The following is a 23,777-nucleotide window of genomic DNA, read 5'->3' as shown; positions in this document are numbered from 1 at the left end:
CCTCCTTAGGTTGGAGTTTTACTTTTAGTACCTTCTGTAGGGCTGGATTTGTAGATAGATACTGTTTAAATTTGACTTATCATGTAATATCTTATTTTATCCTTCTATGGTGATTGAAAGTTTTTCTGGGTATAGTGGTCTGGGCTAGTATCTGTGGTCTCTCCTTTTTTTTTCACCTTTTTTATTTTCACCTCTTTATTTTTGTTATTAATTTTTTTAATTACCAGTTCCCCCTCCCTCCTCTCCTCCAACTCCCTCCACTCCCCCCTTCTCCCATCTGTTCCATGGAGAGGGTAAGGCCTCCCCTAGGAAGTCTACTAAGTCTGTCCCATCATCTAGTTGAGGCAGGACCAATTCACCTCTCCACCCCACACACCCCTGTGTCTAGGCTTAGCAAGGTATCTCTCTGTAGGGGAAGCTGTAGTCACGCCTACTTAGAGGCTGGCTACAGGTGTGTCTGACCACGCCTGCAAGGGCGTGGTCATGGTGACATAGAGTGAGAGTTTCAGGTGGCTGGGTTTCACTGTCAGTTTCACTTTTCGGCTTGCTGTACAGACTGCTGCCATGCCGCCTGGCTAGGTTGCTCTGTAAGTAAGGCTTTTCCCTATTAAATACCCTTATATTTCTACTTGGCTCCATATTGGTAATTCTCCACTTTATCTCTCCATATAGAATGGGTTCCACGAAGTCAATTTGTGCATTCCTGTTAGATCTTGGACCCACTGTCATTGACCTCGTATATTGTCCCAGTCACACCACTGTCACCTATTTTAAGGGAGTCTAGTTTGGTCTTACGCAGATTCCCCATTTGTCAGACCTGAGTCACTGGTCTCTCACTAGCTTGGGTCAGCTGATTCTGTGGGTTTCCCCATTATGGTCTTGACTCCTTTGTTCATATTATCACTCCTCTCTCACTTCAGTTGTACTCCAGAAGCTTGGTCCATTGGTTAGTTGTGGATTCCTGCATCTGCTTCTATTTGTTTCTGGAAGAGGATTCAAGCTTCTCTGGGGTTATGGATTGTAGGCTGGGTGTCTTTTGCTTTATGTCTGGTATCCATTTATGAGTGAGTACATACTATATTTGTCTTTGTGGTTTTGGTTATCTCACTTAGGATGTTTTTTTTTTCTAGTTCTGTCCATTTGCCTGTGAATTTTAGGATGTCACTTCTACGCTAAGGAGTACTCCGTTGTGTAAATATACCACATTTTCTTTATGCAATCTTCAGTTGAGGGGCATCTAGGTTGTTTCCAAGTTCTGGCTATTACAAATCATGTTGCTATGAACATAGTTGAGCAAATGTCCTTGTGGTGTGAATATGTCTCCTTTAGGTATATGCCCAACAGTGGTATTGCAGGGTCTTGAGGTAAGTTGGTCCCTAATTTTCTGAGAAATCACAGTGCTGATTTCCACAGCAGCTGTACAAGTTTGCACTCCCACCAATAATGGAGGAGTGTTCCCCTTTCTCCACATCCTCTTCAGCATAAGCTGTCATTGGTGTTTTTGATCTTAGCCATTCTGATGGGTATAAGATGGTATCTCAGTGGTTTTGATTTGCATTTCCCTGATGACTAAGGATGTTGAACATTTCCTTAAGTGTCTTTCTGCCATTTGAGATTGTTCTGTTGAGAATTCTCTATTTAGATCTGTATCCCATTTTTAACTGGATTATTGGACAATTTGATTTCTAGTTTCTTGAGTTCTTTGTATATTTTGGAGATCAGATGATGGGGGACGTCTTCTGTATATATGTTTCTCTTATTGGTTGATGAATAAAAATACTGTTGGCCAATAAGGCAGGAAGACAGGCAGGACTAGGAGAATTCTGGGAAAGGTAGGCAGACAGTCTCGATACTGCTGAAGGAGTAACATGCTGAGGCATTACTGGGTAAGCCACAGCCTTGTGGCAATACATAGATTGATAGAATTGTGTTAATAATTAAGACAGAGCTAGCCAACTAGAAGCCCTGGTAATCAGCCAATAGTTTTATAATTACTCTAAGTTTCTGTGTGTTCCTTTGGGAGTGAGGGTGACTGCGTGATCAGGCCGGTGGGAAAGAGCCTACTGCAACAATCAGTCCTCTGTCGGATGTGGGTCTCTGTGATCTCTTAAGAATCTGCAGCACAGCTGTATAGGCCTTTCTGGCTTCTAGAGTCTTGTTGGGGAATATTATTTTAAGGTGTGTGACTTTTGTTTATGTTGTTTAACTCTGTGAAGCTGTGTTATTGTGCCTGTCTAAAATACCTGATGGTCTAATAAAGAGCTGATCGGTCATTAGTGAGGCAGGAGAGAGAAACAGGTGGGACCGGTGGGCAGAGAGGATAAATAGGAGGCGGCATCTGGGAGAGAGAAAAAGGATCGGGGAACGAGAGAAGGAGGAGGACTTCAGGGGCCAACCACCCAACTACACAGCCAGACATGGAGTAAGAAGGAAAGAAAAGGTATACAGGAATAGATAAAGATAAAAGCCCCAAGGCAAAAGGTAGATGGAGATAATTTAAGTTAAGAAAAGCTGGCAAGAAAGAAGCCAAGCTAAGGCCTGGCATTCATAAGTAAGACTAAGACTCCGTGTGTATTATTGATTTGGGAGCTGGGTCACAGGCCCCCAAAAATAACAACAACAACAAAAAAAAAGCCAAAAGAGTGAAGAATAAAAAACACCAACACCAGAGTCTCCATTGAGAAGTCAGGTGTAGCTCTCATAGGTCTGCCGTTATATTTACTTGGTCTTTTTCCCTTGCAGCTTTTAATAATATCTCATTGTTCTCTATGTTTAGTGTTTTGATTATCATATGGAGAGGGGACTTTGTTTTCTGGTCCAATCCATTTGGTGTTCTGTAAGCTTCTTGTACCTTTATAGACATGTCCTTTTTTAGGTTAGGAAATTTTTCTTCTATGATTTTGTTTAAAATATTTTCTGGGCCTTTGAGCTGAGATTCTTCTTCCTCTATTCCTTATTCTTAGGTTTGGTGTTTTCATAGTGTCCCAGATTTCCTGGATGTTTTGTGTCAGGAGTTTTTTAGATTTAATGTTTTCTTTGACCAATGTATCCATTTCTTTTATCGTATCTTCAACACCTGAGACTCTCTCTTCCATCTCTTGTATTCTGTTAGTGAAGCTTGCCTCTGAGTTCCTGTTTGAATTCCTAAATTTTTCATTTCCAGAATTCCCTCAGTTTGTATTTTCTTTATTGCTTCTAGTTTCATTTTCGGGTCTTGAACAGTTTTATTAGTTTCCTTCAACTGTTTGTTTTTTCTTGGCTTTATCTTTAGGGGATGTATTTATTCCACCAATTGTTTGTTTGTGCTTCCCTGGGTTCCTTTAAGGGATTTATTCATTTCCTCTTTAAGGACCTCTGTCATCTTCATATAGTTAGTAGCCAGGTATTTTCTTGTGCTTCAGTAATGTTGGGATATTCAGGGCCTTCTGTGGTAAGATAACTGGGCTCCAGTGAAGACATATTGATTGCCCTGGCTATTACTGATTATGTTTTCATGCTGGTGTTTAGGCATCTGGGTTTGGGATAATTATATATCTGGGTGCTGATTTCTGGATTCATATTTGTTGGATGGGTGTTTTTGTTCCTTGGTTTCTGTTTCCTCTCTAGATTTTTGGAGAGTTTGATGGCTGTATGTTACCTGTTTCCCTGGCCTGCTCAGCTGGTGTGTTCACAGGGAATACTTGCTCCTGCTGGAGGCTGGGATAGTGGGATGAGTTAGGGGAAGGAAGGTTGGAGGAGAAAGTCTTTCTGATCCATTGGGGATGGGGTCAGAGGAAATGCAGATTACAGCAGGTTTCTACCTACAGAGCTGGGGATGAAATGGGGGTTGCTTCTGCCTTCAGCCTGTTGCCCTGGGAGGAGCTGCTCTTGGGTTAGTGGGAGTGCCTGTTGGGTTGGGGTCTGGGACATAGCCACAAGTGGGATAAGGGAGTCTAGGAGGGGGTGGTTTGTGGGATCCACAGGAAATGTGGGCAGGGGTGAGAGAAGGCTGCAAGTGGCGTTCTGTTTCAGTGCTAGATATGAGCCTGGGGGGTTGGATCTGGGGGAACTGAGAGAAAAGGTCTGTGGGCAGCCTTACCTGGTTTTCTGGTGGGTGTAGCCTGTGTTGAAAACCTATATTGAAAGAAGAAAATGTACAAGTATTAACCAGGACTTTGACATTTGGGATTTTGGCATTCCCCATGATCAAGCAAGATGAAGGATGAACCCATTTATTTCTTACCACGGCAGATAGGGAGCCTAGCTTTCCCTCCCCTTTTCTCTTCTTCCACTTTTTTCTTTCCTTCTCTCTTAGCTAGAGATTGGACCCAGGGTCTCATGTGTGCCAAGTGCTCACTTTATCCCTGGCCTTGTCCCCAGCCCTAGACCATATCTTTGTGCTGTGACTGCCCTTGTTATGGATGATAAGTGAAAGCAGGGGGATGATATTTAGATTCTCAAACATTAGTGCTATCTTAATTTTAACAAAGAGACAACGAAAAATATTCTCACCACTTAAAAGTGTTCTCTGAGAAAATTAGCCTTGGGCAAATGTCCAATACCATAATGAGTACTCTGGAAGGGAAGTTATGTGGTTTTTACCTATACAGACTCGGGACAAACGCTCCATAGTCAGTTTACCAGTTGGTGGTGGGCTTATCTTTTAGAATGCCAGGTCTGCAGTGAGAGAAAGGTCCAGGTTTTCTCCAGACCTTTGCCATGGTTAGAGAAATAGGAAACTGAACTCATGTCTTTAATAAGCCCCCAAGAATCACCACACCATACAATGGCCCTTTGAACTGTAGAGAGGTCAGAGGGATGGCCTAGAACTGTTCTGCAGGGGCCTAGAGCTCAGCTCCTGATTAGCCCTGTGATGTCACACAAGTCAACCTTTCTGTTCCTCATCAGGAAACTTTATAGGGTAGTGGTGAGAATTAGACCAAAGTGCTGGCTGTGTGAGTCCATGAAAATCACAGACTTCTGAATAGAGAAATGCCTCCAGTTACATTATTATTGTGTGTGGGACTATAGGTGCATGCTGCAACATCTGGCTTTTACATGGGTGCTGGGGATCCAAACTGGGTCCTCATTCCTGTGTAGCAAGTGCTTTTCTCCATCCTGCCATCTGCTCAGACCTGCTAAACTATTCAACATGTAATTTACAGAGTACTTGGTACTGCGCTATGGTACTGATGTCCTGGGACTGAGATGGCTCCTGCTCATCAGGGCAGGGAGCTAGGCTTCCTGAAAAGGCAGACCTGGAGCTGCAGTCAGGGCAGTGGTAGGCCAGGTCCCTACAGGGGGCTCTAGTGCACATACAGCAATGATACACGGTCACAGACCAGATGGAGAGGTTCACCAGAGTCCCTCAACAGTGCCACACTGAGCGCTTTTTAAAGGGAACAGGTAATCCTCTCTGCACCCCAGGATCTTCTCTTTGTATGCTGCTGTAAGCATGTGGCACATCTCTCCTAGTCCTTATCTGTTGTTGGTAATTTTCTGATGTTTCCCTAGCCTCCATTGCCAGCTCTAGAGAGACAGAGAGGACCGCTATTCACCTTTATAGGCCCCAGCATTCGACCTGGTCTTGTTGCCATTTAGAAAAAGGTTGCCTGGAGAATGAAGGCTCAGACCACACTTCCACCATTTGTAACCCTGACTGCCACCAATGCGTCCCGTTCGGACACTGTATTGATTGTATTGTTTTCCAGGCTTTCTAAATGCCAGTCACTTTTGACCCCTCCTTAGCCTCTTTAACAAGCAGTTTCCAAAGCTGTGGGTTCTGCCTTTTACTTCTGTTTCCTGTATTAGCAACTCAGTTGAGGGGTATGGGGAGCCCCATTTTACGTCTGGATAGTTACAACAAACTGCCGACCCTACAGCCTTTATACCCTCCTTCCAACTCCCCTCTGCTGGTCTGTTCACTCCCTCCCATTTATCCAAACTCCAGACATGGCCAACTTCTCTTGCTTTTTTAATTGAGTTGTTCTGGCATCTCAGACCCTGGTAATGTGGTTTTTATCTTTCTTCTGACGACAGCCTCTAACCACGCTACAGTGCCTGGTCTTTACTACATCCGTGTGAGAAAGTGAATTCTTGCCCTGTTTTACAGATGGGAAAACTGGGGCTTTTCCGTATGATCTTACCCAAGGTTGTACAGATGACATTTGCTGCCTGACTTCAGAGTTCTGTTGGGGGGTTGGGGGATGGGGGGTCACTGTCTCCGGAATTCACCTTGGACTCACTCATGAAACCTGGTCTGGCCTCTGACTGTCCAGCACCCTGCCTCAGCCTCCTGAGAGAGCGCTTGGATGATACCCATATGCCCATACTTCACCTTCTAGAGAAGTCCTGTTGATAGTTTCTTATTATCAACAGCATACGTCCATGAGGCTTTACAGATTGTAGCCATTCAAATGGGAATGGTGGACAGGGAATACGGCTTAGTGGTAGAGTGTTAGTCTAGTACACACCAGGCCTGAGTTCTGTCTTCAGCATACCAAAGAAAAGGAAGAGAGGAAAAGAGAGAGGGAGGGAGGGAAGGAAGGAAAGAAGGAAAAAAAGAAAGAAAAGAAAAAGAAGCAAAAGTCCCCATGTTAGTGTAAACATTGTATATCTGCATCACTTAACAAGGAGAGCGAAAGATAGGATAAGTGAACAGACTAGCACTAAACTAGTCTAGGTTTTCTTTTTTCTTCTATTCTGGTTTTTAATGGTAGAAAGTGTAAGAATTTTGCCTAGAAAACAGGCAAAATGAAAGTCGATCTCGAAAAGAAATGTGGAAATTTCTTTTTTAGTGACGATCTGAGCACCTCAAAAATCTATGGGAATTTTTATTTACTTCCATTTTAATCTACAAAAACATAAAATGTTCATTATAATAAAGGTACTGAAGTCAGTAATATCCATATAAAAACATTGGTCGTTTTCAGTGGAAGTTCATGACCACAGAATGAAGAGAAAACATGTCCCGATGAGGCCCTGCAGGTGTGCTCCCCTGGGACTGTGAAGAACAGCTCTAGAGCCACCTGGAATCATGAGCCCAACAGCACCGTGCTGTCTGAGGATGCTCTCAAACCAGGAGTGATTCAGAAGGTGTTGTGGTGATTATGGACCAGACCTGAACCCATGTAAATATGTCTTAAGGGCAGCTCATTCTTCCATTTTTGTGTCTAAAATGCATTAAGCACATGTATAGTTCTCTCACTAGAATAAATCTAAGTGATTATTCCATTCATACATTTTATTTTATACCTAGGACAACCCAGAGAAGTTAAGTGATTTGCCAAAAAACACAAAATGTCTGATTTATAACCACAGAACTCGCCACAAGACTTTCCTGTGTGTGGCATTAATATAACTGTTCTAGTCAGGGCCGAGGGATGACAGTGTAATGGATTTTGTCCTGCAAATATGTCAAGTCCAGCTAAACTGCTAGTATGAAATGATCTCCAACAGATTCTGGAAAGAAAAGCGATGCTTTCTTACTTCTTAGAAGCGCACAGCTGAGTGTCCATAGAGATCAGACTAGAGCCCTGCTCACTGCTCTCTCTCTCTCTCTCTCTCTCTCTCTCTCTCTCTCTCTCTCTCTCGCTCTCGCTCACTCGCTCGCTCTCTGTCTCTGACGTCACACTCTACCAGCTCCCCGGGGGCTGCAGGATGCCTCTGTGGAGCACCAGCACCCTCCCTAGACAAGTGTGTTTGGCCCTTCCTGTGCATCATCCCCTATGGGCATGCTAACTTTGTATGGTTTTCTATCTCATTGACATGTTACGAGCATCTTGGTGTATGAGTATAGAATTATCTTTATTTTTGTCCTGTAGATGAGAATGCAATACTACTCAGAAGCCAAGTCTCCCTGAGGAACCCTATGTGTCATAACTTAAAAGCTCTGAGAACGTTGGGCTAGATGTGGGAGGGCTGGGAATCATACCTCACCTATAAACTGGAAAACAGCATTGTAGACCTCGGTTGCTGCTTCAGTGAGGTAACTTATTAGCTACTTTCTGAACTAGTTCCTTTTCCATGTAAGCACTGTGCACACGTGCTGTTATATTTACTGTTTGGGTCTCCAGGACACATTACCTCACAATACACATTTTGTCAGGCCTGAGTCCACAGCATCACCTCTACTCACCCACTTTCCCTGACACACTGGTGCCACCACCTGCTGAGTGTGCTTCCTGAGCACCTGACATTTGGCTCTGAACTGAGATGTGGTACAAGTAAAATATAGATACTGAGGACCTGTACGGATGGCTCAGTGGTTAAGAGCATTTGCTGTTCTCACAGAGGATTGGAGTTCAGTTCCCAGCACCCACATGGCAGCTCACAGCTCCTTGTAACTCCAGTTGTAGGAGATCTGATACCCTCTTCTGGCTCCATGGGATTTTATGAATGTAGTGCACCCATGTACATAGGCAAAACACTCATACACATAAAAATCTTTTAAAAGTAGACTACTATGTAAAAAGTGCAGAGTATCTTGCTAATAGTATTTTGCACTGGTTGCATATGAAATATTATTTCTATTCCAGGACAGCCTCCAACACCACAGAGAAACCGTGTCTTGAAAAACTAGAGAGAGAGAGAGAGAGAGAGAGAGAGAGAGAGAGAGAGAGAGAGAGAGAGAGAGAGAGAGAAATATACCATTCAGTATATAGATAGCCTAAAATGAATGGCATTAGTTTTGGTTTTACAAGACATACAGTAAAATGTGTTGTACATGTGGCTTCATTCAGTTTCTTTTCAATATTGATGTAGAGTTGCTTTCTGTGTTTTGTTGTTCTTTATTTGTTGTCAAAAGAAATGTCACCTGTGTGAAAGGAGAGATGAAGCATCGCCTGAATGAACCGCGGGCCACAACTTTAGACTTCCTCTTACACAGAAGCCTTTATGCTGTCTCCAGATGACCTTGTGAGTTTAGAAAACAGTGAATGGCAGTGATGGGAAGGCTTTCTAGACCTTTTCAATTTTCTCATGATTTCACAAGGATTGAGATTTCTTCCATCCTAGTGGGGTAGAAAGTCAGAGGCCTTGGATTTAATGCATTTGGTTTCTTTCTGTGTCGGGGAGTACTGCAGTCCTAGGTCACAGAAGATCAAATTCCCTGAGTGTTCATAGTCTCATTTACACTGGCAATGGAAGTCTAAAGAAGGGAGTCTCTCAACTAGTGCTTTGCAGGCTGTCACTCCTTTCCTTGGGGTTTTCTGAGGTGGAGACTAGGTGCCTAGTGAGGAAACAGTCACTCTCTCCAGAACAAGTCTCTTACCCCATGTCACTCACACCATCAATCCTAGGGTTCTCTCAGTGACACCCTGCAGTCAGTGGGGTATCAAATCCTACCAAAGCTACCTGCTGACACCCTAGTCTGTTCCTCTTTATCATCTGGCACTGCTGCAATGACAATGCAGGTACTTGTGTTGTCCCCAGGGACCCATTTTGAAACTAATTATTCTAAGGTTCTGCTATTACTGGGGGGGATTCTGGGTTGGTATTTGTTTATTTATTTCATTTATTTAGAGACAGGGTCTCTCTATATAGCCCTGGCTGTTCTGGAACTCACTGTATAGAGCAGGGTGGCCTCAGTCTCAGAGATCCACCTGTCTTTGCCTCCTAAGTGCTGGGGAATTAAACAAGTTTTAAATGCCCAGCTTGTTTTGTTTAGTTTTTTGAGACAGCGTCAGTCTTGACAGGTAGCCAAGGCTGGCCTTCAACTAGATATCTTTCTACTCTAGCTACTTAATGCTTGGATTACAGGCATGAACTTCTCTGCCCAGATCAGGTGATTTCTAAAGTTTGTGTGTAACACATGTGAAAGAAGTACTCCATGCGAAACTTTCTGGGCCAAGCTTGGCTGTCGGGTGTCAGTCCCTGGAGTAACTTGTTCACCCCACATTGACCCAGGAAGCAGAGAGTGTTAGGGGTGTTAGATTCAAACATCCTCTCTTTGGCAGACAAACCAAGATGGAGACATCTGCCAAACTCTTTTTACACCTTCTCCAATCCTTGAGCAAAGCTGAGGTTAGAGACGGAGGGTCCAAATGTGCTTCTAGAGAAAAGTCATGGAATTTAGGTTGGATTTAGACAAGGAAGAATGGTTCCTGTTGGCACTAAGGATTAATGGTGACAGCTGCTGGGCTCTCTGTTAGGGGATAGACTGGGGAAGGGAAAAAAAAAAAAAAAACTGTTTCTAGGGTGTGTCTGTGCAACTCTGCCTGAGAGCTGTCCCACCCAGCCTGAAGAACTGTGTGCCAGGTGAGTGCATGGTATTTCAGGGTTCATGGAGACAGATGGTATGACATGCTCTCTAGATCTACGGTGGAAGCGGGAGTTTGTGGCTAGGCCTAGGAGTGTCATTTACTCTCTCCTCTGTAGGCACCTGTTAGATCTGTGTTTTGAAAGAAAACTCTCGAAAAACTCAACCAGGGAACTCCTACAGCTGATAAACACCTTCAGCAAAGTGGCAGGATACAAGATTAACTCAAAAAAATCTGTAGCCCTACTATATATGGATGACATATTGGTGGAGAAAGAAATCAGAGAAGCATCACCCTTTACAATTGCCACAAACAACATAAAATACCTTGGAGTAACACTAACCAAAAAAGTGAAAGACCTGTAACATAAGAATTTTGAGTCTCTAAAGAAAGAAATTAAAGAAGATACCAGAAAATGGAAAGATCTCCCATGCTCTTGTATAGGTAGGATCAACATAGTAAAATGGCAATCTTGCCATAAAACAATCTACAGATTCAATGCAATCCCCATTAAAATCCCAATACAATTCTTCACAGACCTTGAAAGAACAATTCTCAACTTTATGTGGAGAAACAAAAGACCCAGGATAGCCAAACATCCCTATACAATAAAGGAACTTCTGGAGGCATCACCATCCCTGACTTCAAACTCTATTACAGAACTATAGTCCTGAAAACAGCTTGGTATTGGCACAAAAATAGACAGGTAGACCAATGGAATAGAATTGAAAACCCTGATATTACCCACACACCTATGAACACCTGATTTTTGACAAAAAATCCAAATTTATACACTGGAACAAAGAGAACATCTTCAACAAATGGTGCTGGCATAACTGGCTGCAGACATGTAGAAGACTGCAGTTAGACCCAAGCCTATCGCCTTGCACAAAACTTAAGTCAAAATGGATCAAAGATCTCAACATAAATCCAGCTACACTGAACCTATTAGAAGACAAAGTGGGAAATACCCTTGAATTAATCGGTACAGGAGACCGCTTCCTGAACATTACACCAGTAGCACAGACACTGAGGTCAACAATTGATAAATGGGACCTCCTGAAACTGAGAAGCTTCTGTAAGGCAAAGGAGACAGTCAGCAAGACAAAACGGCAGCCCACAGACTGGGAAAAGATATTCACCAACCCCACATCTGACAGAGGGCTGATCTCCAAAATATACAAAGAACTCAAGAAGCTAGTCCCCCAAACACCAAACAACCCAATTAAAAAATGGGGTACAGAACTAAATAGACAATTCTCAATAGAGGAATCTAAAATGGCTGAAAGACACATGAGAAAGTGTTCAACATCCTTAGTCATCAGGGAAATGCAAATCAAAACAACTTTGAGATACCATCTTACTCCTGTCAGAATGGCTAAAATCAAAAATACCAATGACAGTTTATGCTGGAGAGGATGCAGAGAAAGAGGAACATTCCTCCACTGCTGGTGGGTGTGCCAACTTGTACAGCTACTGTGGAAATCAGTATGGCGACTCCTCAAGAAAATAGGAATGAGTCTACCACAAGATCCAGCAATTCCACTCCTAGGCAAAAGAAGCATATTCATACAACAAGGACATCTGTTCAACCATGTTCATAGCATCATTATTTGTAATAGCCAGAAACTGGAAGCAGCCTAGATGCCCCTCAACCGAAGAATGGATAGAGAAATTGTGGTACATTTACACAATGGAGTACTACTCAGCAGAAAAAAAACAATGGAATCTTGAAATTTGCAGGAAAATGGATGGAACTCGAAGAAACCATTCTGAGCGAGGTAACCCAATCACAAAAAGACAAACATGATATGTACTCACTCATATGTGGACCTGCTTTATGATACATAGTAGTGACCGTGCTTTATCAGAGCTGTTTTTAATGATGTTGCTCAGAATGGTTTCCTTCCAGATGATGACTGAGAAGCTAATTAAAAAAAAAAAAATGGTGCCAAGTACCACAAGAGTAACAGAACTGTGCTGTTTTCTGGGATTTTGTTTTTTACTTTTTTGTTGTTGTTGTTTGTTTGTTTTTGTTTTCGTTTTTAAATGGAGTGTGCTGGATGTCTCTACAATTTTGTTCAAATGGCTGCAGAACCTGGAAAAGCTGTTGCTGCTATTGATGCATAACATATTGCCATTATTGCTCTCTCTCCCTCTCTCTCTCTCTCTATATATATATATATATAGAGAGAGAGAATATATATATAGAGAGAGAATATATATATGTTAATTGAAACTCAAATATGTGATGAATCCAAGGTGTTTCAGTGAGTGCTCACCTGTGCATGCAAATTTGATTTCATCTTTAGTAAGTAGTAAAGTTTTATGCTTGCCCAAAAAAAAAAAAAAGTGACACACTGGAAGACAAATGTCACACAATTTCAATTTTATGTGTAACCTAGAAATGATGAACTTATGGGAACAGAGAGCAGAATTGTGGCTATTAGGCTTCTATGTGGGTCTTTTAACAATGGGGAAACGATTGGTTTAAGGATATAAAACTGCAGTTGGACAAGAGGCATGGACTCTCTGAAGTCTTGAGGTCTACTGAGAGCATCATAAATATGGTTGATAACAATATGCTATATTTTAAAAGTTGTGAGATAGTGTTCTCAAATACTTTAAGTGTTCTCAAAACAAAAATGATGAATATGTGTGATATAACGTGTTAACTGGTTTAATTTAGCCATGCCATTGTGAACATACTGTATTCTGTATCGTAATTGTGCATGACTTTATTTATGAGCTAAATAAATGAATGGAAAAAAGAAGAAAGAAAACTCTGCTGCCAACAAGGACTCTGGGTACATTCTCCAGGGGCCTTGTGACAGAACATGGTCAAGGGAGGTCAGGTGCCTCCCCTGAGACTGCTCCATCACCTACTAGGCACTCTCTAATAATTCCTAGGAAGCGCCTGGGACATGTTGTTTTTGCTTCTGGCTTTTTTCAGGTCTATGTTTTAAGGCTGTTGATATTCTAGCATGCATCAAAGAGAACTTCTTTTTACATAATGGAGGGTGTTGTTAGGTCCTGACAGTTAAAAGGGTTAGAGGTCTAGTGCTTGTGAGCAAGTAATGTAGTTTTTCCAAAGTCCTACCAATCTTAGTTTGAATATCACACATTTTAGTATTTGCTAATATAATAGATAAGAATAGCACCTTGTTTATAAATACCTTTTTATTACATTAGTGTGTGTGAGTCTGTGCATGCATGCTTGAGTATGGAGGTCAGAGGACAACTTGCAGGAGTGGGTTCTTCCACCATTTATGTTCTAGGAGTCAAACTTAGGTCATTAGGCTTAGCAAAAAGCACCCTTATTTGCTGTGCCATCTTGTTGTCCCAAAAATACTTTTTAAATGGTGCCTGAGCTTATTATATTTTCTGTTTATACTATGTCATCATTTTGGGGAGGTTAAACTTTATATATTTATACTTATATATGTATGTATATTAATTTTCTTAAGTATAATAATTAACCATTCTATCTATATATGTCATGAGCCAGGCAAAGACTCTACCTCTGTGATGTATCTTCATCTAAATTTCACATATTATCTGTCTTATATGTTACAAATAGTTTTCTTAGCCCATCATTTATCTTTGATTTTATCTACATTCAGTTTTTTAATATAAACAATAGTGTTTTTTTCATTCTCCTTGGTTTTCTAGTTTGAACTCTGTCAAATTTTGTTTTGTTTTGTTTTGTTTTGTTTTGTTTTGTTTTGTTTGTATGTAGTAGATAAGTCCATAAAATGTAATTGATAGTTAAAGTTTAAAGCACCAAGCTAAGTTCCATGGCTTTAGACTGGCTGACCTCATTGTATAGACTGGCTGACCTCACTGTATAGACTGACCTATCTCACTGTATAGACTGGCTGACCTCACTGTGTAGAACTTCACTGAGACACTCAGAGTTTGGTACTGGGGAAGTAAGTGCCTGTGTGAGTGGCTTCCTTAGACTAGCTGGTCTTCATTTGTGCTTCATTATAATCAAGTGTTAAAAATAGATAAGTGAATGAAAACCAGATAGTTCTCGGGGTGGAAACCCTGTTTTGTCTCCACTTTCTGTTATGGCAAATGGGTTTTGCTTAAAGAGAATCTTCATTATTTTTAAAAGAAAACAAAACTAATGTTTGTAGGAATTTTAAAAATATTTCTTGCCCCCCACCCCTGTGTGTGTATGTATGTGAGACTATACCCTGTGTGTGTGCAGGTGCCTATGGTGTCCAGAGAGGCCATCAGATCCCCTGGAACTGGAACTATGGGCTGTTTTAAGCTGCCTGACATGAGCAATTGTCCTTAACCCCTGAGTCATCTTCCCAGCCCTTTATTACACCTTGTTATTTTGGCATGAAATAGGAGTTCAGTTTTCCCCACTAATGAACTGCTGGCTCCGAAGGGAAGGTGTGGACTTGGACTTCCAGTCTTGGAAGTAGCAGTGCGACTGAGTGGAGCATGCCACTTTGAACTGTTGCTTTCTGTTGCAGTGTCTGTGAGACGCAGTCAAGACTTCCTGGGGTTTCTGCTGCAAGCACACACAGTGACTGCTGACCAGACAGTTGGCACTTTGTCTCCACTTCTCCCCATTGTAAACTGATGACTTGTTTTGAAGAGGCAGACAGTCTGACAAGACCCGGAAGAGGAAGCTCTTTTTCTTGAGGAAAGCTCCTGCCCAACCTGTGGGGGACATTAGATTTCTGTAAGAGAGCACAGTGTAACCGAGCCCACTTACTTTGCGGTGGGAGTCCCTTTTCCCCCTTTCAGATTTCTCTTCCCCCATAGCTGTTTTAGAACAGGTGCTGGTTCCTGTGGCTGACTACATTAGGGAGCCTGCACAGAGCATAACTAGAGCAGAATTCTGTCCCCAGTCTCCCTGGGCCCGCATCTTCAGTCCTGGGATGTGATATCCCCTTCTTCTCAGCTAATGCAATAGCAATGGCCCATCTCAAAGAAAAAGCAGGGCTGAGAAGACAGCTCAGCCTGTCAAGTCCTGGCTGCACAGGCATGAGGACCTGAGAGCAATCCCCAGGACACATGTTAAAAGTGGGCATGGCAGCCCGCGTGTAATCCCAGCACTGTGCAGGCAGAGACCAGCAGATTCCAGGGCGCTGTGGCCACCTAGCCCATCTGTGTCAGCTTCTCTGTGCCAAACAGCAAGGTGGACAGTGCCTGATGAATGACACCCAGAACTGACCTCTCACCTACACACATGCAGCCCACATGTACACACGCATGCACACACATAAACCAATACTCACATAAATGTGTACACACATGTATACACACATTAAAACAAAACTCAGCATCGTAATCCCAGCATGTACCTCATAGGGCTTTATGAGACTGACAGAGAGGTTATTTAGGCCAATGCCTCAGAATTGTAACCTGGTGCTTAGACTGTATACATACTGTATAAAGTTCTTACCCAGTGCTGCATCAGTGTTGCTGTCACTCAAAATGAGATTTGATTTTATTACATTTATTTACTTATTTAGTGCGTGCGTGTGCGTGTGCGTGTGCGTGTGCGTGTGCGTGTGCGTGTGCGTGTGTGTGTGTGTGTGTGTGTGTGTGTGCACGCACAGTGTAGGTGTGGAGATCAGGGCATGCTGGAGTCAGTCTCCTTCCATAGTGCCATAGTGTGGGTCCTGGGGATTGATGGCTCTGAGTGCTGGAGTCACAAGCAGGATCCACCACAACTGGCTTGTGCACTCCTTAACAATACAGTTAACTGTGTGTCATCAAGGGGCTGGTAGTGGTTGAAGAGTTGAAGGTGAAAACCTTTCAGTTGAGTCTAAACAACCCAAGAAGACACTCTTTGATCAAAGTGAAGCAATCTTTGGTGGTGTTTTGTTTTGTTTTGGTGGTAATCCCATGCAACTGATTTTCCCTAGACACCTGTATTTACCCAGGAGGGGAAACTGGTGGCTATTTTAAAGGAGTGATGTCATCCACAGGAAGACAGTTCTGTGCATTTAGACTCTTGTTCTCTAGCTTCTAACATGTTCTCTCTCTGTATGGGGTAGTCTAGGGAATTACTTACTGGAAACTCAATCTATGGATCCCTGGTTTTGTTTCTGCTATCAGTCATCAAATCGTGTTTTGTTTACTGGGCCAGGGTTGAATTATCTGTTGTGTCTCAACCGACACATAGTGGAGGCCACTCTGCCAATGTCCACCACACGCAGCCCAGATCACCAGCACTAGCTCCTTGGAGAGGGCAGATGCTGCTGAAGGAACTGTACTGGGTACTGCTTGCCAGTTGCTCACAAGCCTGGCTGTCATCATCATTTTAAAGTGTTCTATTTCTATTTGTAGTTTACCATTGCAGGTTCCTGTCCCCACAAACTAGCAAATACACCTCCCTGAGCAACTGCAGTTGCCTCCAGGGACATGATGGTGGTTGTGGGGGTGGGGGTGGGGGTAGGGGGGCACTTGCATGTTCAGCATTGTTGCAGCAAACAGGTTTTATTAACTTAATACACTAAATTAAGTTGGGCCCCCAGAGTGAGAGTAGTAAAACCGCTACAAAACCAGAAGATACCACACACCTTCTTGGAAGAACTCTGTGCTTGCAGGTAGCACAATGTTTCAGTGTTCCTTTGGATCGTGAAGTTAGGAGATGAGCTCCTCCTCTTCTCCCTCCCTTCCTCTTCCTCATCCTCTCCCTCCCCATTTCTCCTCCTTCTTGCCCTCTTCTGCCTCTTTCTCTCTTTAACCCCTTTTTTGTATTGTAAAAATCCCACACAATTAAAATAGTTATGTTTTAGATAGACTGGCCTCAACATTACTATGCACCAAAGATGACCTTGAACTTTGGATCCTCTTGCCTCCATTTCCTAAGTGCCAGGATTCCAGGCAGTCACCACCATGCCGGGTTATCCAGTGCCCCACACCTGACCTATCTTTAACGTGGCATACCTTATTTGATAAGTCAGGCAGATATTGCATTCCAATTCCAAGTATAACCAGGCCTGCTTTAGTGTGAGCAAGGTGGGAATGAGGCTTTAGAAGAAACACCACACTTCATGTGGGAATCCCAGCCTCTAGGATGTCTGCCTGGCATGCTGGCAGACCGGTACCATTCTGCAGTATCCGGTGCCAGCCTCGGTAGCCAACAGGGTGCCATGGTGCCACCCATGTCCCTCCCTCTGCAGTCCTGCTTTTCCCACCTAGGTACATGAATACTAGTGACTCCCAAGGGAAAGGATTGTGTGTGGGGGTGTGCTGGCAGGTATGAGTGAAACAAATTCTTTAATAACATTCTAGTACAAATTTATAACTTGTTCAAACTGGGAAAGAGTGGATATGTTTCTAAAACATCTCTGTCCACAGAGCACCCCCCCATACCACACTTTGGGGACCTGTCCCGCCCCATTGGGTATGATCAACAGTGTGTGTCAACCCTCTGACAACCCTTAACTGCTGTCCCTTAAAGACCTACATGACAAAATAAAATAAAAAAATATAAAAGACCTACATGACTTCTGGGGTGGCTTTCAAATGGCTCCTTGGTGAAACTCCCCTTTTCTTCTTGGTAGGCGAGTGCCATAGTCCATTCAGGCTCGAAGCACAATGCCTCGTTTTTGGATAATAAGAACAACAGAAGTGTATTTCTCACAGTTCTAGAGGCTGAGAGGTCCAAGATCACGTCCATGTCTGGTAAGAGCCAGATGGTGCCTTCTACACATCCTCCCATGCGTGAGAGTCACTCACTTCCCCAGACGGGGACTCACTTATCAACTACTGGCTCCCCCACCTCACTGCTGTTGTGCTGGAGAGTGGAGATGTGGGCTGTGTTCACACTAGCACAGCAGGAAGAATAATTGTTTTGCTCCTGAGCTCTGCTCATCCTATCGAATTTTTATGGTTGGTCACACAAGGATTTCTCTTCCTAGATTGTGGGTTTAGAGACAATTCTAGGTCTGCTCATTTCTGCATCTCTAGCCACAACAAAAACTGTAGCATGCAGTGAGCCTGTAGGAAATATCCAGACTGTAGGAATTCCAGACTGTCCATTTACTATGTATCTGAGCTAGGATGCTGTTTTCCTCGACTTTCTGAGAGAAGAAAACACTGGAACAAAGGAGTGCTGTGCAATGGCCCGAGAAACTTGTACCACACTGTCTGTACAAACACTGCCTGTCATTTTGGTCACCACCATAGCTGACCCTCTGTGCCAAGAACCATGCTGCTCTCCTGCTTGGCAGCTCTAACCTGACTCTGTTCCTCAGATGCTGCTGAAGAAATGAAGAAACTAATTGTCAGGGCTAGAGAGATGGCTCAGCAGTTAAGAGTGTGTAGTGCTCTGGCAGAGGCTGTAACTCTGTAACACCTGTAACTCTGAATCCAGGAGACCCATTGCCTCTGGATGCAGCAGACACCAGCACTGTGTGCATATAACTCCCCTGCACACATAACACTTAAACAAAAGATGTCTTTTTTAAATAAAGCAAAGCAAAGAAACGGTTGTCAAGGACACTGTCCAGAGTCAGGAATGGCTGACTCCTGAATCCAGACAATAATCTCTGTCTGTAGTTCGTTTTTACCCATCCACTGGCCCATTTCTGTTGCTCTGGGCCCTCACAATTGAAAGGGTACCCATTAACTTTCTATTTACCCAACAGCATTAGTTAGATGCCAATAGGAAATCAGACCGTAGAAGGGAATGATTTTGTCTCTACTCAAGGGAGATGCTGAAGTCATTATTGCCACCAGGGAGGCTTAGTGTTAATATTAGTACAGAAAGTTCTAAGGCTTTTTTAAAATATCTGATTTCTCTTTTAATTAGTGGCAGTTTTTGGCAGAGATGAAAAGATACAGGGAATTTCGGTGCTGAGGAAGCATTGAGTAAATGTGTGTTAGATTCAGTTGGGATGTGACTGTTGATAGCGCTGTGCAAGTACAAATGTGTATGAACGATTGAGCAGTGTGTACAAGATTAGCACACACACTGCTGCACATACGCATGTTCTGAGGTTGGTGCCCTCCGTCAGAGGGACACAGCCACCTGCCCCCAACTGTTCTGTTCATGTGTTGTGCCTGTTCTCTTTATCCCTTACTGCCCCAGTCAGGTTTTCGGTACCTTACTGTGAGGATCATGGTAGGGAATGGTCCATTAGTCCCAGTATTCCCTTCATAATGGTCGTTAGGAATGCACAAGTCCAGGAAGGTGAGAGACTTCCTCTTTTAAAGGATGTTAAGAAATAGGTACTTTGGTACCTTGCCAAGGGTTTATGTCACTGTGCCAATTGTTTGAATGTTGACACTCAGTGACTCTCATTCATGATCACCCTGAAAGCACATCCAAGTCTCCGCTATCTACCCTGTCATCACGGTCTGCGTACCAACCAATCCTAGCCAGAATGCCCCTGTCTCTGTGGGTGTGACAGGTCTCTGCTTCCTCCCCAGTGCCCCTTTATCTCTAATACAGACACCCTGAGAATCTTTGCTTTTGTCTTCTCAGGAGCTGAAGATGACTCTGCTTATGATGACAATGTTCCCAGGGGGGAACAGAGAGTCTGTCCCAGTCACCTTCACACAAGTGGCCAGCAACCCACAAGACAGAGCAACCCAACCCTACAAGCCATCCCTGGATGTCCACAGTTTTGAGAGGCTTGTGAGCCTCAGAGATGGCACCCTATGCAGCTTTGTTTACATCCCAAGCACTCACCATAGGGAAAAGCTGATGGAGTGGACCACTGAGTTGGACAGGGCTAACCACTTGGGTGTTGAGGAGTCTGATAAAAAAAAAGGTGGTGGCCAAATTTATCCTTAGGTGTATGATGTATTTCATAGAAGCAGAGCTGCTGGTTAGAAGAGCTGGGTATGATAATACCTCAGGGAAACTGAACTCTGAGGTGTGTGCAATACATAAAATACACTTTTAATATCCAAAATATACTTTTTATATGAAGTGCAAATGTAACTTGTGCCATAAGTATTAAACAATCGGCCATACTCATGAGTTCTTGGCTGTTCTTCTCATACCCCTCCCCCAGCTCTCCTATCTGGTATCTGTCTCCAAACTGAGGGTTTATTCCAGGGAAATCTGCTTTCATCAAAACACACAGCAGCAACAGGAAACAGCTTTCTTTCTGCTTCCAGTGTGTTATGAGCCCTTTCCCCCCTCCCATCCCCATTAGGACTCAGGGTGATCTAAGCTTTGATTCTTTGGAAACTTGCCTGCACTTGGATAAGGATGAACAGGTAAGAGTGAGGTTGGAGGGGGTGAGGCTTGGTAATTTAGCCCCAAAATGGGAAGTGTCCAGCTGGGAAAGAGCTAATGGATTAGCAGCTGAAGCCAGAGAGAAAGCAAGTGTATGGTGCACAGAGTGTCCTTGTCCTAATCAATACCAGCGTCTCCAGTGTCTGAAGTTATTGGCAAGTGTAGAAAACTGATGGCTTCAGGGTTTGCTTTCCCACTTAACTTTGCCTAATGATTTCTCTTTCCCCCTCTCCTCCCCACCCCACTTTTTTATATCACTGGCCTCAAAACACTATGTGTGGTACCAGTGATCATATCAATGGGCAATATAAAGCATACACCTGGAAGATTTACCTTCCCTTTGGCATCTCAGAAGTCAAATATCTCAAACTAAAACATGGTATAATATTCTCACTTAAGGTTATTGGAACCTATGGTAATAATAAATAGTCCTCTCTCCTGTACCCTACCATAAATAGGCATCTTCATTGCTTTTAGTCAACAAAAATGATATAACCCCAATCACTGTTTGGGTTTGGAAGCCTCTTAAAAGACCCCAAATTTGTCCTTGTAAGTAGCTCCTATGTTGTAGTGGACTTTCCACTAACTACCCGTCCCCATCAATTACAGTTACATATGTACTTGGTCCTTTACTCTGACTCTTCTAGACAAACAAGAGGCTAGCTTTTCAACTGCTGCCTGGAGTCTATGGAACACAGTGTGTTGCAAGTCTAGTTGCAAATCAGGCAGAAATCAGCTCCTTTGATTTCATTTTCCTTTTGTAGGCCAAGAGGACAGTCTCTAACAGGTCCACAAGGGGGCCTGCTCTGCACACTGCCCATATTGCCAAGCCTCGGCATTTCCGGTCTCTTGAAACCTTCCCTGGGAATGGAGCTGAGGCAGCCAATCCAACTCCTGGCTTCCATCCCCCTGGCACAGCCAGGAGTCCCTCGGATGCATCAAGGCCCTCTGCTGGGAATACAGAGTGGAGGAGGGTGTTATGGGATACCTTAGCAAGACCAACCTAAGGCCTGGAATGAGGCTCCAGGGAACCAGTGCCCACTTGGAGACCCAGCTCAGGACTCCTCAGCTACTAATTCTGATTTGCCTGTCAACTACCGTGGGCGTGTCCCTGGCTGCTGGACTAGTGAACCTACTGCAGATGCTATTGCCAGGAATGATGAAGGGGAGAGTACATGTCAAAAAGACAGGTGAATGCCTACATCTTGGTTCAAGTGGAGTCTAGCTGAATTTCTTTCTGCAAGTGACAAGAAAACTGTCCTCTGAAGAGACCCTTGGGCTGGGCCCCTCAGTGGCTCCACAAAGTGTGTTAGTCACAATCGAGCTAATAAGAATTCCTGATGAGGCCAGGGATGCCCTGCACCTCCTGTCAGTGTGCAGTTGGTGCAGGAAGCAGCAAAAGGGCAGTTTATCAACAGAGGGGGTTCTTCTTCAGCTTTGTTGTCTTAATGCCTGTAATTTTGTTCTTTTTTTTCCTTCTTGCAATTAGATGTTCTGTTTGAAGAGTTTAACTCAACACAATGAATATTGTATAACCTGCTCATTAACTAGACTCCTGTGGCCAGGGAGCTTCCTCTGTTGCCTTAAGGAACCTGCAGAAATAGACGCTCTGTTCTCCGTGGTGTCTGAGACTCATCTCTAGCCCTTTGAAAGAGTTGTGTTGGGGCTTAGCTCTTGCAAGAAAGAAAGAGCCATATACCCCTTGCTGTGCCCCTCTGAACCACCCAGAAAGGAGTGTTCCTTTCAAAGCCAGAGTTCCAGAACTAGTTGGAGGCCTAACTGAGTGGGGTGGGTGTAGGTGAGGGCAGTCTGTCTGCCTGAAGCACAGGAGCCTGCGGGAGCAGCCCAGAGCAAGCACAGCTTTAGAGGGCGTGATGGAGTGCACTTGGGGATGTGTCCATGCATCGCAAGGCCATGAGTCCAAATGGAACAAGATGTCTTTCCATCAGGTGCAATGGATCTGGGACGTCCCAACCTCTACACTTGATGAAGGACTTGTGTTTCCCAGCAGCTTGAAGCCATGCTGCCCTTTGCCAAAGGTGAAGTTAAACATGACCTGCCAGCTTGAAGAACAGCTGTTCCCTGGTTTATCGGAGAGTGTCAGGAAGAAAACGTCATGGGTGAAGACTATTTGTTCTCCTAACTTTATGACATTTCATTTGGTTTAGCAAGGGCTGTGCAGGTCTGGCATGATAGCAAACAAACAGCTGCAAGACCACATACCCTGGTACCGGTGTGTGAGAATGCATTGGGATTAGCTGCCCTGCCAGAGATAAACCCATTGCACAGTGACCATCTGTGTTAATATGGAGACACAAACCACACCAGCAGGCAGGATATTTATGGGGATAGAAACCTGGTGGTGTTGCCCTTGGTGCTCCTATAACCCGGAGAGGAAAGGCTCAGGGGTTCTAAGAATACTCACTCACTGTGCCCGCTCACCTGCAAAGACACTGTGTAAACTGGATGTGAGAAAGGTATTGCTTCTGCTTTTTCCCTGCTGATTTTAGCTCGTTGGTTATTAACTAAGAGACCCTGCCCTCCTGCATCTTGGGTGAGACAATGCTTGGATCATTAGGTACATGAAAACCTAGTCAACTTGTATGTTCACAAACAAATGTGTTCCAAGAACATTGTGGAAAGAAACAAACATACTGTATTCCAGGGACAGTCACAAATGTTCCCCCCACACATCTAACAAAAAGAGCCTTCTTATATTTTTCTTCACAAAAAATGAAGATAAAGATCCCACTGGTGGTGTTTGCTCACCTTGATACACCAGGTGTATACCATGCATGAAAACCTGTGAGATCTCTCTGTACAAGAGGGAGTCTCTCTCTCTCTCTCTCTCTCTCTCTCTCTCTCTCTCTCTCTCTCTCTCTCTCTCTGTGTGTGTGTGTGTGTGTGTGTGTGTGTCTGTGTCTGTGTGTCTGTGTGTCTGTGTGTCTCTGTGTGTGTATGTTGAAAATAAAATTCAGTAGCACTTATCTGTTAATATAGAACACAGTATCCCCAAATGTGGTAGATTAAGACAACCAGTAGCACCACTAATTTCCTTTATTTATTTTTCAGATAGGCCCACTCTGTTGGCCTGGAGTCACTAGGTAGTCTAGGCTCATCTCAGACTTGTGCCAATCCTTCTGCCTCACTTCCTAGGTTCTAGGACTACAGCTGTGTGCCATCAAGTCTGACCCCACCACTTAGACGTTTCACGATTCTGGGGCTGCCTGGGTGGAGCTGGGAAGTTCTTCTCTTATTGTGAATGGGCAGTGACATCTACCCGTACTCCCAGGAGCGCTCCTGTTAGCTGC

The 23,777-nt window shown here is 43.7% G+C and overlaps 1 protein-coding gene across 1 annotated transcript in view; it reads left to right on the top strand.

Moving 5' to 3' along the window:
- Reeld1 (reeler domain containing 1) overlaps positions 1-23,310 on the top strand; it is a 29,674-nt gene extending 6,364 nt beyond the window's left edge. Inside the window, 12 exon segments of the mRNA XM_035441662.1 lie at positions 14,601-14,803; positions 14,806-14,859; positions 14,862-14,940; positions 15,221-15,228; positions 16,326-16,528; positions 17,780-17,900; positions 19,705-19,823; positions 19,825-20,012; positions 20,384-20,447; positions 21,344-21,587; positions 21,590-21,634; positions 21,637-23,310. Coding sequence (XP_035297553.1) covers positions 14,601-14,803; positions 14,806-14,859; positions 14,862-14,940; positions 15,221-15,228; positions 16,326-16,528; positions 17,780-17,900; positions 19,705-19,823; positions 19,825-20,012; positions 20,384-20,447; positions 21,344-21,587; positions 21,590-21,634; positions 21,637-21,695 — 1,387 coding nt within the window. The 3' untranslated portion in view covers positions 21,696-23,310.
- The last annotated feature ends 467 nt before the right edge of the window (positions 23,311-23,777 follow it).

The sequence above is a fragment of the Cricetulus griseus genome, chromosome 3 (genome assembly GCF_003668045.3).
Source record: "Cricetulus griseus strain 17A/GY chromosome 3, alternate assembly CriGri-PICRH-1.0, whole genome shotgun sequence".
Taxonomy (NCBI): Eukaryota; Metazoa; Chordata; class Mammalia; order Rodentia; family Cricetidae; genus Cricetulus; species Cricetulus griseus.
The sequence above is the reverse complement of the archived record's forward strand: the minus strand, read 5'-3'. Positions and strand labels throughout refer to the sequence as shown.